General features: G+C 33.4%; 1 protein-coding gene across 1 annotated transcript; it reads right to left on the bottom strand.

Moving 5' to 3' along the window:
* Positions 1–11,294: 11,294 nt before the first annotated feature.
* On the bottom strand, positions 11,295–12,575 carry LOC129951934 (phospholipase A1-like). The gene is made up of 3 exons (XM_056064302.1): positions 12,482–12,575; positions 12,161–12,416; positions 11,295–12,097 (listed from the first exon to the last, which is right to left on the bottom strand). Exons 1-3 carry the CDS (start codon positions 12,540–12,542, stop codon positions 11,338–11,340), a joined length of 1,077 nt encoding a protein of 358 aa, XP_055920277.1. The 5' UTR covers positions 12,543–12,575; the 3' UTR covers positions 11,295–11,337.
* Between the last annotated feature and the right edge of the window lie 1,820 nt (positions 12,576–14,395).

Here is a 14,395-nt window from a genome sequence, read left to right as displayed (position 1 = left end):
GAAAGCAAGCAGTCCAAGCTGGTGACAGTTTGTCCAATTTTCTACCAACGTTATCTGGCGTTCCTCAAGGATCGATACTGGGTCCTTTACTATTCTCAATGTATGTAAATGAACTACCATCTTTGATCGATAATAGTTCCTGCCACTTGTATGCCGATGACGTCCAACTATATCTAAGCTGCCCTCTCGGACTTATTGACAATGGAGTCTCCAATGTCAATGAGGACCTTGAGAAAATTTTAAATTGGTCCCATTTAAATGGTCTTTTTTTGAATCCGAAGAAATCTAAATGCTTAGTTATCTCAAGAAAGAACTTAGATCTTGTTTACTTTCCTCAAATTATGTTAAGTAATGGTCCAATCGAATACGTACAGACTGCAAAGAACCTTGGCGTTACATTTAATCGATATTTGACTTGGGACGATCACATAAACGGACTTGTCGGCAAAATGTATGGTGCTCTACGTACACTTTGGGTAACCCAGTATTTTACGCCAGTAAAAACACGAATACTGCTAGCAAAGACCTTGCTTATACCTATTTTGATTTATGGATGTGAGTTATATTGCAACTGTAGATATGATAGTAAACGCAAACTTAATACTGCTTTTAATAATATCGTTCGCTATGCTTTTGGTTTACGTAGGTATGACAGAATATCTAATTATTCTTCCCTGTTATTAAATATGCCCTTGGAAAATTATGTAAAACTTCGTTGTTTAATCCTCCTCTCCGATATATTGCACACACAACAACCACAATATTGTTTTGACAGAATATGTTTCCCCACCTCTAACAGGACTCGTCAACTAGTTCACCCTCGCTATACATGCTTAACTTCTGAGCGTCAATTTTTTGTAAATTCAGTTCGCCTCTGGAACTCCCTTCCACGCTTTATTAAAGAAAATCAAAACACAACAAGACTTAAAAAGGACTTAATAAATTACTTTTCAATTTAAAATTATATTACATACTTACATAGACCGTATAGAAAGTTATTAAACTTTTCATATTATAATAATATATATATATTATATTATATAAATAATTGAAATGTCATTTAATTATAATAATTACATTGTCATTCTCATTTATAAGCTTGTTACTACCTTATAAGATATTGTATCTTACAGTTACTAAGCGTTCAAAATAAAATAAATAAATAAATAAATAAATAAATAAATAAAGCAAAAAACACTAATTTTTCAATAAACAATTTCTTTTTTTTAAATAGTTGCGATTTGGGTCTTAAGATTTTAAGAAATGTTCACATTTGTAGCCCCTTGGAAAATCGTCCCTCCTCACATAAGTAATCAACAATTCTCCATACATATAATAGCTAAGCTACAATCATGCTTTCGGTCGTGACAACTTTGACATATTGAATAGAAACAATGTTACCTCACGCTCTTTGTGCTCGCATTAGGTCGTAAATATCGTAAGCTTATAGCTTATATAGGTCTGTTTTCTATTTTGTCCAGCTTTGACAATTGACAACTGTATTGTCATTGCAATTTGATTTGTTTTATTTCAGAATCTGTTTATAACAGCAGTGTCTTCTATTCTGTTGCATAGCTTATAAAACGAACTTAACGCCCGAAGTTTGATCCCGCCTTATAACGCATGGTATCATAAAATATCGTTAAGTCGGTGTAAAGCCTTTCAAAAGCCTTACCGACCTAACAAATAATTGAGATTTAGCCATTAGCTATAAAGCCTCATTGCGGGCAATAAAAGGATCCGCTTCTTCTATTTGCAGATTAAGATATTTTATAGCGTTAAGGCACTCATTTGTGGTGTCTAGCAGTTCTCTTACGCTCTCTGCATTGTCACTGTTTATGACTTTTTGGTCCAGAAGTCTGTCCCACTGTGTTGTTAACAAAATACGTTTATTGTCGTATCTTTGCTTCAGTAACTAAGCTGCATCATAGTTTTCACTTGATATATTCAAATGCTGAATTAATCTAGCTGCTTCGCCTTTTAAACATCTGCGTAATCGTAGAATCTTTTCAGTATTTGCCATCCGCGTGTTGTTGTGCACCATATCTTTGCAGTTGCAGTTACAATATATGCAACTTTTCTACAAATCTTCATTTTATTTAATAAAACTCGCATACAATAATTTATCTTAAAGCATTGGGCTTTGGGCATCGCGAAAATTTGCGCTACCAAATTTCATACATTCCACACACACAGATTTATGCACACATTCGAAAAAAACCCTATAAAAATAAACAGAAGGGTGAGCGCAAATAAAAGCGATAACCCGGCGAAGTATACGACACATAAAAGGCAAACAACTATGACACAAAAGAAAAGTTGCACGAGTCGCAACCATGAGTATGATGTCTCCTTTCCTTATACATCGTATGGGCTATGTGAGGAAAAACAAGACCGACGACGAATCGAACATGATCGTCGAACACGGCGAAAATTCATATCATATCATGTTCGTTTTTAAAAGGAGAAAATTGTGTTATCTATTTTAATTTGTGTGAAAATGAGTATGCTAGCGAACTTTGCCCATCAGTACTACGACAGGAATATGTTCGTTGTTTAGCGCTCTTTTTAGAGATAATACTGATTTTTGGTGTCGACTGTCCATGTGTGGGGAAGGAGAAAATGGAACACAGGTGGTGTTTGAGTTTAGTAGGCGGATTTTTTAAATGTTAAATAAGGAATAGTTTTTGTGTGAAAGCGTTTTTTATCTTGAAAGGAAAGTGACTTAAGCAAGTGCATTTTATTATAAATAGTGTTTTATTAGTTGAATATTGGATGTGTTATGATCGGTATGATTTTTATGTTTATATTGCAATTATTATTAACATAATTCCATACCAATTCATACATGCTAGAGGGAAGGCTATTTGATTTTTTTAGTACAGCTCAAATCAAAACAAGCATTTAGTTTTTAATGGAACACATTTTTTTAAATAACAGTAGTACCTACTTACAACTAAGAACTATAAGCAGGCTCAAGTGAAACTATTAAGTTAAAATTTGGAAACAAATGAATAAAAATCAGTTTGAAGTGTAATTTTTCAAAGTTTTAATAAAGTATCTACAATACATACATTTCACTTTGAAGCCATGGAATTGTAATTCTTTGGCCATCTAGCTGGTTGGAATTATTAACCACTGTAAGTATAAAGAGCAGTGAATTCCAATCGACTGTTTTACTTTTAGCATGTATGAATCGGTGCACTGTACGACTTAAGGACGGTGATTCAGATTATTTGTTGTTATTTTTTTTTTTGGATTTTGTATATTTTCGATTTAAATAATTATATATTAAAAAACAATTATTTAAACAATTTTGGGCATTTATAAAATAATGTATCAATCAATATACTTAACTATACCATCATAATTTTCAATTTTTATAACTTGTGTATGGACACATTATATCCAATTTTAGGCTATACTAAGTAGTTTTAAACAGATTCTTTGTATGTTTAAAAATAGATACTTCATTTTAATGATATTGGTTTAACAATAGGAACTTTTATTTTGATAGGAATTGAAATGGAATCCAATACTTATCAAGCAAAGACCATAATTGAAGAATTACTAGAAAAACCATTTAGAACAAGATCGTTTTCGGAGAAGCTAATAGTAGTCAATAATGGGCGTCCATGTCCAAAGCTTACAGATTTAAAATCAACACATAAGGAAAGACACAGAGAGTATACTCGAACCTTTAGCGAAAATCAATATTCCCTTTACCAATGGCTAGCTGGTTGCGAGAATAAAAAGAAATTGTTTTGTTGGCCTTGTTTGCTTTTTTCTAATATCTGTTCCCCCTGGAGTTTTTCGGGTGTGGAAAATCTTAACACCCTTACTACACTTCAAAGAAAACATAAACTAAGTGCCTCCCATTTGCAATGTGTAATTAAACTAGCTACCTTTGGTCAGACTAGGATAGATGAAGCCTTAAGTTCCCAGTTAAAAGATGCTAATACGAAACATAACATTTTGGTGAAAAAAAATCGTGAGGTGTTGAAACGTCTAATAGATGTAACATGCTTTCTTGCAAACCAGGAGTTGTCATTTAGAGGCCACAATGAATCAAGTTCATCTTTAAACCGAGGCAACTATATTGAACTACTTAATTTACTAAAAATATATGATCCAATTCTATCTCAACACCTTGAAACATCAACAGTTTTTAAAGGAACCTCAATGGCTATCCAAAATGATTTAATCAAAGCTGTTGCTGACCTTTTACGCGATCAAATTTCCGATAGAGTCAAACAGTCAGAGTTTGTTGCAATTATGCTTGATGAGACTTCTGACATTCAATTAAAGTCCCAATTATCCATTGTTTTCCGATATTACTTAAATAAAAAAATTCAAGAAACATTTGTTGGATTTATCGATGTAAGCTCAGGGCGGACTGCAGAGGATTTATTTAAAATAGTCAAGACACTCTTGAAAAAATATGAAATTCAAGATAAACTTGTTGCACAGACTTACGACGGAGCTTCCGTTATGAGTGGTCATTTGAATGGACTTCAAGTGAAGGTGAAGACTATTTGTCCGAAAGCAACATTTGTTCATTGTTACGCCCACGTTTTAAATTTAGTTCTGTCTCAAGGATTAAGTAATATAAGAGAGTGTAGGACATTTTTTAGCACTCTGAATGGCATTGCAACGTTTGCATCACATTCAAGCAAAAGAAGGTATGCTTTAAAAGAAGTGTTAAAAAAAAAAATTCCAGGGTTAGCCACAACAAGATGGAGCTTTAGTTCTCGACTTGTAAATATAGTCCACTCCTACAAAGAAAACGTTCAACAATATTTTGAAGGCATCCAAGAAAATGTGACAAATATATGGGACAGTAATGATCGAATGGCTGCAACGGGTTATTCTAAATTTTTAAAAACCTTTGATACAGTCTTTCTGTTGAATGTGTTTTCAAAACTTTTTGCACATTCAGATGTACTGTTTAATACCTTACAAAACCCAAACATAGACATTGTGTTTTGTACGAACCAAATTCAGAAAATGAAACAATTTCTTGAAGTGCAAAGGAACGAAGGGTTCGAAGATATTTGGCAAGCAACGTTGCTCACTGTCCCAGAAGATGAAAAAAGAAAATCAAGAAATGATAACATGCTCTCGAGTAAAATAAAATATACAAAGTTGTTTTTTGAAATAATAGATAACTTACTTATGCAAATATTAGAAAGATTTTCATCATTGGAAAATCTGAAGTATTTTGATTTACTTAATGGGAATAAATTAAGTAATTATTCCAACAAAACTAATTTTCCGGAACCATTAATACGCAATTTAATAGAAAACTATCCAGATATATTTGAGTTCACGGTATTAAAAAACGAATTAACTGTGTTTTATGAAAATATTCAATGCGTACAGCCAATGACCACCTCAACTGGATCATCAAAGATGATAACCCCACTAGATGTCTTGCTCTGGATAGAAGAAAATGTAGCTCACAGTTTTGAGCAAGTTTACAGGCTTTCAAAACTGATCTGCACCATACCAGCTTCAACGGCTTCTGTGGAGCGTTCCTTTTCAGCTTTGAAAAGAATAAAAACGTATCTTCGAAATACGCAAGGGCAAGAACGTTTAGTAAATTTAGCACTTATCTCTATTGAGAAAGACATTTTAAGAGAACTCAAAGAAAACGTAAATTTTTATGATAAAGTCATAGACAATTTTATAAAAGTTGAAAGGAGAATGGATTTTATTTACCGCTGAGCAAATTTTTACTTTTTTTTTTAAATGTTAGATTTTATATTTCGTACGGAGTTTATTTTTGTGTTATTATCTTTTGTTTGTGTTGCTCGTTATTATTTTTTTATTTATTTATTATTTAAGGATTTATTGAACTATCGTTTTGAATAAAATGAATTATTATTTTTGAAAAAGTATTTTGATTTTCTAAAAGACCAGTAGCTAACCCAAAAATTATGACCAGGAATCGCCACTGAATATCTGGTAGCCTGCCCTTAGCTTTAATTACAGTGTGACATCTGTTGGACATTGAGTCAAATAATAAGCGGCATCTGTCAATTGAAATATTGTACCACTTCTGTTGAATCTTCCTCCACAGCTCAGCATTATTTTTTGTAAAATGTTTCCCAACCGCGTATTTTGAATCCCCCACAAAATGTGTATGGGATTTAAGTCAGGCAATTGGGATGGCCACTGAAATTCCCAGATTTGTTGGTCCATAAAATACTTTGTAGATTTGGATGTGTGCTAAGGGTCGTTGTCCTGCTGTAGAACGCTGTCCAAAGTATGATACTGCCACCATTCTTGACCGTTTTCTGGATGTATTTGAGATACAGTTCTTTCAAAATAAGCCTTCTAACGGCTTGTCTGCCATCACTTCACAACAAATTTATCTTTGTTTCGTCTATCCACAAAAAATTCCTCCACTTTTTGCCTTCTTCTGGCCCATCATAATCACAATGACCGTGGGCGAATTTAAAACGCGTTGTGATATTTTGTTTTCCTTAGAAAGGGCACCATTCTTGCGATCCTTCTGAGCAGTGTAGCTTCAACAAGTTCTCTACACGAACAGTTCTGGAAGTTATTGGAAGGTGTAGTTTGTTTTTTTATTTCCCTTGAAGACTTGTAAGGATTTTTTTGAGGCGCAAATTATCTTTCAGTCTTCTCTTGGGATTGTTGTGCTTGGTTTTCCCTTCTGTTTCTTTTTCGATCTCAGCGGTCAAATTGCTTTTGCAATCAACTTGAGAGATCTGCTCATTATTCTGGCTATTTCCCTCAAAGATTTTCCCTCACTTCGTAGAACTAAAATGATAGCTTTATATTCTAGGGAACAATTCTTACCGCGACCCAAGTTTTCCTTCGAATCAATTGTAATATTATGAAAATAATTTGAATTTACTTTCTAAAGTGAACTTAAACTAAATGTTTTATAAAATAAAAAAAAATATTTAAAACTCATATTTTTGATATAAGTTAAATATTAAGGTCTGTGTTCCAATGTGTTTCTATTTTAATGTCCACAAAAAACACCGTCTTACCTAAGGAACGGTTCATCTCCAAACAATCAACAAGTAAAAAATTCTTTGGTAAGCAACAATTTTCAGTCTTCTAACCAAAAACTCTACTGTGATTCTACATCAATTTTCTCTCTGATCGTTCATAAAAACTTAAGTTTAGTCCTTGCTCTTAAAGTTGGTTCTTTTATCCGATGCTTTGCTTGTTTCTTTTTAGGAGCTTATTAGCAATATTTGTTTTCGTTTTAAAAAAATGACTTTTTCAAAGTTTAACTTGTGGTCAACCTGGTAATCAATTAATTGCTCAGGAGATCTTCCAATTACATTTCTAGGAGAAAAGTCGAAAACCGGTTTCTATGAACGTTATAAAGTCATAAACTTTTAGACTATTAAGAATTTTTTTCTCTTAAACTCTACACACAATAAAAAATTCACACATCAGGGCTTTCAAAAACAGTTTCTTTTCTCTTAGAAAATATGAATGAAGAACAACTGTCAATTGGCGGTGAGACTGTCTATTATCAATGGCTGCGTTCAATCTCATGTTGGATAGGATATCTTGGATAGGTGGATTTTTAGATACCTTGTTGAACGAGTTGGATAGCTGTATTGAGATAGCTGTCAAAAAATAAAAACAACGTTCCGCTGTTTGCAAAAGCAGAGAAACATTTAGGCTTCGAAGTCAAAATTGTTGTAAGATAAAACATTTAATGGATAATTCAACTGATTCCTATACATTTTAATTTCATTTCTAATTCCTTCTCATCAAAAATTGACCCGTGGTCTTCAAGAACAATTGTTCTTCGCCGGGTTTTTGGGTCTCAGAGCTGGTTTTTTCTCTTTCTGCACTCCTCCAAGAAGAGCCGAATGGATTTATTTTCCCAACCTTAAAAAAAGGGAATAGATGGTCCTTCTTTGGGGTTTTGAATCATCCGAAAGAATAACTTACCTTTCCTTTCGACCTTATTTGCTTGTAGCTCAACAAGCTGTCCTGTCCGCCTTTGTCTGCGGATATATTTTATGCTGCTTTTAGAAGTTATTTAGATATTTAATTTGAATATGATGAGTTTTGCTGCAAATGCTTGGAGATGATAAGTTTTGAAAGCAACATTTATAAAACAATTTGGATCTGAACAGTTTTGATACCAACACTATTAAAAATGTTAAAATAGGTAATTCAATAGGAACACTTACTTATGATAAATAATTAGATTTTTTATTTTTGTTTATTGCCAAAAATTATTGCATTAAGTTTAAAAGAAATATGTCGGTACATGGTAGTTCATAAGTTTAAAGTTACAGAAGGAAAATAATATTTTTTTTTTAAATTGTGAACACTTCTTGTTCCTCTGGTGGATTTTTTTCGTCATCATTTTAAATTTCCTGAAGAAATTGTTGTTCAAGAGAAAAATTACATTTTTGTTATAAAAAAGATTATCCATTTCCTTCCATTCACTTCCAAAATGTTTGACCAGTAATTAGGCAACGTCTTTTAGCTTTTCTTTTTTTACTGGGACCTTATATTATCAAGCAATTCTGGTGTTATTAATCTTAAGCTTTTTCCTTTCTTAGTGATGGATTTAAAACTTCCCGAATCCACTTTATAATTTACTTCTCCTTTGACCACGATGCCTTTTGAGGATGCAAAAAGGAAATGCAGTTGACCAGGTGGTTTAACATTTTTGGCAACCGAAGGTTTATAGTACTTCTTCTCCAACGGTCTTAACCTGTCCATATTTTTCAAATAGTGTTTTGTATTCTTCTAGCTGAATAATTGTGTACATTTTTTTTTGCTTCTTTACCGAAAACCCTGTCAGATGGTAAGTACGAATGGCCAACGATTGGAAAAACGAATTCGATGGATTTTATATTCGGAGGCGAAAGCTCAAGAAGCCATTTTGCCAGCATCCCAATAACAGTTATATTTTTATTTTGCCCAGGGCAGTCATCCGAAAACATCTGAATTTTAGAACAGCTTTCGAGATTTAGGCCTTTTAGGTAGGAGAATAAAATTAATGCGATTTCGTTGGAACTTTTAAACCGTTGATCTTCAGACCAAGAATAAATTTTAACAGTGTCGGATGTCTGTTTGTTTTTTGATGTCCCTTCACAGAATGTGAAATTATACTGATAGAGCTGCCTTGAATAATATGCAGCTTGATCAGGAACTTTTGGTTAAACTAGATTTTTCTGACAGTCAAATGAAAACTTAAAGATTTTTAGAGCAATTCATGAAAAGCCTTAGCTTTCTTTTTATGCACCGCATACTTTGCCATTGTCAACACTTTTTCTTTCCCTGGTGAACACTTAATAAGAGACTTTAATGTAATGCACTACGAACAAGCATCCGTCGCAGGTGTGTCAAAGCTAAGGTTGAAGTCTCGTCGAAAAATTTCCCAGAAAAAGTGATATTACTGCCTCCAAAGCAGTTTAACGCTCAAGTCTCTTGGGAAATATTGCCGAACACTGTGTAATGGGACTCCACACAGTGAAACTTTTTAATAATTTTTTTTACATCCAGTTTTTTTCGTTGATATTTTCTGGATCTAGTGTCACCCCTCGTTTTTCTTGTGGTGTTTCTCCAGTTGAGAGATGATTTTTGCATATATTTTGAACTCTGAATTTAGATATAACTAGAATTTGCAAAAAAGCGGTTTGACAAACTTGCAATAAGTCATCATTCATGGACCTCACAAAGTAACTTATTGAAATACCCTTGAAAGGTACTTCTTGTGTTTCATTTCCTAAATCAAAATACCACATAGTTGCAATTCAAATTATTACCAGAGCGCCTTATCCTCATTGGCTTTGTTTGAGATGTATATTTTAAAATGAAATTATCCTGTGCAATCTTTTCTTTATTTGCATAAAAGGATTCATAAAAACGACGAATATCTTGAATGGAAATGTTAGTGCATTTAAGATTTTTCTTCTTGTGAGTACAACCAGGCACTATGGGAAGTTTCTTCGGCAAATACCTAAGCAAAAATGCTATAAACTTGATAAATTGATGCTTGAAAATCTCACCTTTTCTTTCTTAGCTGTTCCCTTTTCCAAGAGCTTTTATTAATCACTTTTTTTTGCCCCTAAATTCAGACAAAACTGGGAAAGAATGATTAACTTTGTATCTTTTTGTTTACCACCAAATACAAAAAGCTGAAATCAATTTTCAAGTTTCTTGAAATTCAACCGTGTGTTGAATCAGCTGTTTTGTCACTCCGTACATACTCTAGAAATTCTTGGATACCTTTGGATTCCTTTTTATGACATCTCATCTGTTTTTGATCAGCTGTTATTTTTTATAAAAAAGGTATCCGGATATCCTATCTGTCTGAGATTGAACGCAGCCGATGTTGTTGACCTATTGTGAATATTTTGTAATAATTATCTATTCTGAATGAAGATAATACCATTTATGAGTAATGGTTTTTATTAATTTTTTAATCAGCTGTCAATTTGTATTTCAATCGTGAATTTGCAGTCGTTGAGTTGGTAAAAGTTTGGAAATAATTTAAAAAATGTGAGTTGTTTTTAATTGAATGAAAGGTAATAAGTATCAAAAAACAATCTTGCACCTTTTCCAAGCTGTATCTAATAGGAAATAGTTTAGGTCCTCTAGAACGAGCTTAGAAAAAGTGTCAGCGAATGAAATGGTGGTCCCAGCGGCCTTTACCATTTCAACGATTTTAGCAATCTAATCATTTCGCCTCAAAAGAGTTCAATTGAACTCATAGATTTTAATTTTAATGATTTAATACATAATTTTCTTCTTCCTTTTTCTCAAGTAAAATAAAACAAACATCTGTGAGACGAACAATGACAGCATATAAAAAGGTTAATTCTATTCACAATAGACAATTTTAGATGACATTAGGGACTAGTATCTGATTGTCGAGCTGCTAGAAAATTGCCTTTCAATTATGGAAACTTTATAAGAAAGTTGACTGGAAAGTAAGTCAAGAAAACTCTTATAAAGTCAAATCTAAGTAAATAAAAGTAATATTTCTTAAAAACACAAACAACAAGTCGTATTGGAGTTGAAGCTTGCTTAAGAAGTGTTCTGTAGAAAACGTTACTTTTGTCAAAATGGACGTTCAAAGAATGCAGTTGACTCCAAATTAAGACCCTTATGTTGTCTGAACTCGTCCAATAGCTTAGAATTTTATCAATTCACCAATTTTTCGTTCAGTAGATAAACCTTATCCACCGTAAATCGGCTGATAGTTGATCTTCCAATTATGTTTCATTAGTTCCCAAGACTTCCAGTCACTTTGTCCGGTAATTTAAAAGATAAAATAACGATAATAAATTCAAATTTTATTCATGTCATACTTCTTAACTAATTTTTTAATAAAGCCTTCAATCCCATACCAAATGGAAACTCTCTACCTGTTTTCAAATAGTAAATTCCCCTAGTTTTATTTGTATTACTCGGGTCACCCACTCGAGCTATATTCGAGTATTGATCACAAGATCCATTCCTTATGTGTTTCAATTCTCTGCACCTCACTGCGAATAATTGATTATTTTCCATCGTCCTTACGCCCTCTGCGAATAAGCTAATCGATCTTAAATGCGAGCACGATCCACTAAAATCTTCCTTGCAGCCTGGTTGCATCCTTCCGCCATTAGGGTAGAAAGTTATTTGTCCAATTGGCTGCAAGTAACCTTTCATTCCACCATTTGTCTGAATCGACTCCACATAAACAGCATCCGTAGACGCAAGACGACTTTCTGGATCATTGTATGGGAACAATGGCATTGTTGGATCCAATCCAATAATCGAACCGATCTTTCCTCGTTGCACATTCTTGGCCGCGAATCCAGCAACATGTGCTCCCAAACTATGCCCAATCAAAGTAACAGAGTCAAAGTTAAGATTTGAAGTTTCATGCATCCAATCGAGAAAAGTGGCAATATCTTTCCCCGCTTTTGGACAGCCTTCTTTTGCTGATACGTAATTTAAAGTTGAACTGTATACACTCCAATCTATAGCAATGAAATTAGTATCCTGTTTCTGGCCGCTATGTAAAAGGGCTTCCCGAATGACTGAACTCCTTGAACGATTGTGCATATCCGTCCAGCCGTGAAGCATGAATCTAGATTATAAAGTTTAAGTTGGTCAGAAGTTAGCTCTATTAAAATGGAACAAAATTAAGTACCTGGTGGGATTTGAAAAATTAAATGTTGATCGTACTATCGTCTCCTTATTACTCATGACCAATTCGATGGGTTTGGTGGGATTTAATTGGGTGTATAAAAAGAAACTAACTTTATCCAGTTTGTTGGGGAACGAGGGCAGGTCTGTGGATTCAGCTCTCGCTACAGCCTGATGTTCAGTCATCCATTTAACAGTTCCATCTATTTGTGGAATTGGCCAAACTGTATCTTCCTCAGGTTCAATTGGAATAGTCGCACCTTAAAATAAAGAAGAACAAAAAACTTAATATTTTCCTTCCAGTTAATTCCAATGAATGTCTTACATCTTCCAATAGTTCCAATTACGATTAAAATTAAAAAATTTAAAACAAAGCTTTTAGTCATTTTGCTTGTTTGACTGTTACAATTTGTCTGACAACTTTTGTAAGATGCATTTATAGTTTAGGAGCCCTGTAAAGACCGTAGTTATTTATCAGTCACTAAAGGTTGATAAAAAAAATGTTTTATCTATTTGTGTGACTTTAATTTGTATTGTCGAAATTAGTTTCATCACAAGAAATTGTAAAATATGTTAGGAGAAGTGCCCACAAAGTAATAATAAACTTATGGGCCATTAACCCTATCCCTGTTGAAGGTGACCATCACTTATCACAAGTTCCATATCGTAATCACAAACTTCTTACGAAAACCAAAGAAAAAATTATCTGAAGGTTTATTGCAGTGAAGTTTTACTTGTTGAGGGACTGTTCCCTTTTCTTATCTGAGTCGAAAAGATAGCTGTCAAATTTCCATTAACATTTATTTGATGCACTTTATAAGAAGAAAATGAGCTTCATTTTTGACTACATAATTGCAACAATGTTAGGGTTTTTATTTGCAGTCAACTGCATTCTTTGAATGTAAATTTTGACTAAGGCAACTTTTCAAGTGTCATAAACTTCAAACTCTGATCTTAACTTCATAAGCCTCTACCTTCATTTTATAGTGTCAAAAACCATTGTTGTCTACAAAACAATTCTTAGGTAAGAAATATTACCTATTAATAATCCCATAGGAAGTTATTGTAATCGGTCCGATTTGTTGAATTGAAAATGTTGACATTTATCGTTAATTATAACATTTTTAACACCTTGTAACATTTTGTGAAAAATCTTACTGGCAGTTTTGTTTAAAAATATAAAAACCTACAAAAAATTACTTTTCAAAACTTTGAGATATTGGCTTTAAATTTTATCTTTTACAAAATATTGCTGTCAACATTCACTTAAATTTTGAGAAAACCGAAAAGTTTTTTTACAAAAAATTCAAAACCTAAAAAAACAATACTCTCAGCTCAATTCTAAATATGCCCGGGGGAAAGAACTCCTCGGGAAACTAGTTCTCCCGAAAGTAAAATTCTCCTATTTCGAATTCTCCGGGAAGACATTTTTCCCTTTGAAATCGGGAATGGGGAATTTTGATTTTCGAATCAGCTGTTCTGTATTGTTTGACAGGAAAAATAACTCGCGAAGAAAATGTTCATCATTCAAATTAAAAAAGATTTAAAATTTTTTAATCGCGGCAGGGATTTTACGTGAAGAATATAAAGAAAGTAAACATGTAAAACCAAGAACTATTAGAAGATCTTCAAGAGATAAGCCTAGTACATACTTCCACGTGAAGTGAACGTTCGCCAGTGGAGAAAGTGAACTTTTGACATTGCTCACTGGTACACACTTGTGAGTACACGTTGTGAACATGAACAAACCAAATGTCAAAGCTTCACCAACAGTTCCCGTACATTTTGCACGTGAATTGCCCGTGAACGAAAACTCTCCACTTTGTTCTCCACTCAGCTTCACGAGCAAGTTCACGGGTGAACCAAAAACTGAAATTTGTATGGGTTCACGAGATGGTTCACAAGTATGTACTAGGCTATAGTGCGAATCCCTTGGAGTTGCCTCAGTGGCTGTAAGCAATCATTAGTTTATTGAAATGTTGTCTATCATAATTTTTAAAAAATCATTTTTTTCTTAAGTTTTTCATAGACTAAACAAGGTTTCCTTTAAATACTTGTTGGATGTCCTCATCATATCCAGTGAACCAACAAGAAAGCGTTTTAGAAACCTAAAAATCATTAAATTGGGCGCATGTTTACGTTTTTTGCTGAGGGAGGGTATGGAACTGCTGTCGGAAATAAAGAAATTTTTGGTATGGCTCAACCATACGCATCACAAGAAAGATCTAAGTATACCAAA

Source organism: Eupeodes corollae, chromosome 3, assembly GCF_945859685.1.
Source record: "Eupeodes corollae chromosome 3, idEupCoro1.1, whole genome shotgun sequence".
In the NCBI taxonomy this organism is placed as follows: Eukaryota; Metazoa; Arthropoda; class Insecta; order Diptera; family Syrphidae; genus Eupeodes; species Eupeodes corollae.
Note: the sequence above shows the minus strand (reverse complement) of the source record. Positions and strands in the feature narration are given on the sequence as shown.

Coding starts and splice junctions, on each gene's coding strand:
- LOC129951934 (XM_056064302.1), bottom strand. CDS start 12,542: ATGACTAAAAGCTTTGTTTTAAATTTTTTAATTTTAATCGTAATTGGA. Junction 12,417..12,481: donor AATTGGAACTATTGGAAGAT/GTAAGACATTCA, acceptor CTTTATTTTAAG/GTGCGACTATTCCAATTGAA. Junction 12,098..12,160: donor AATTTTTCAAATCCCACCAG/GTACTTAATTTT, acceptor TTTATAATCTAG/ATTCATGCTTCACGGCTGGA.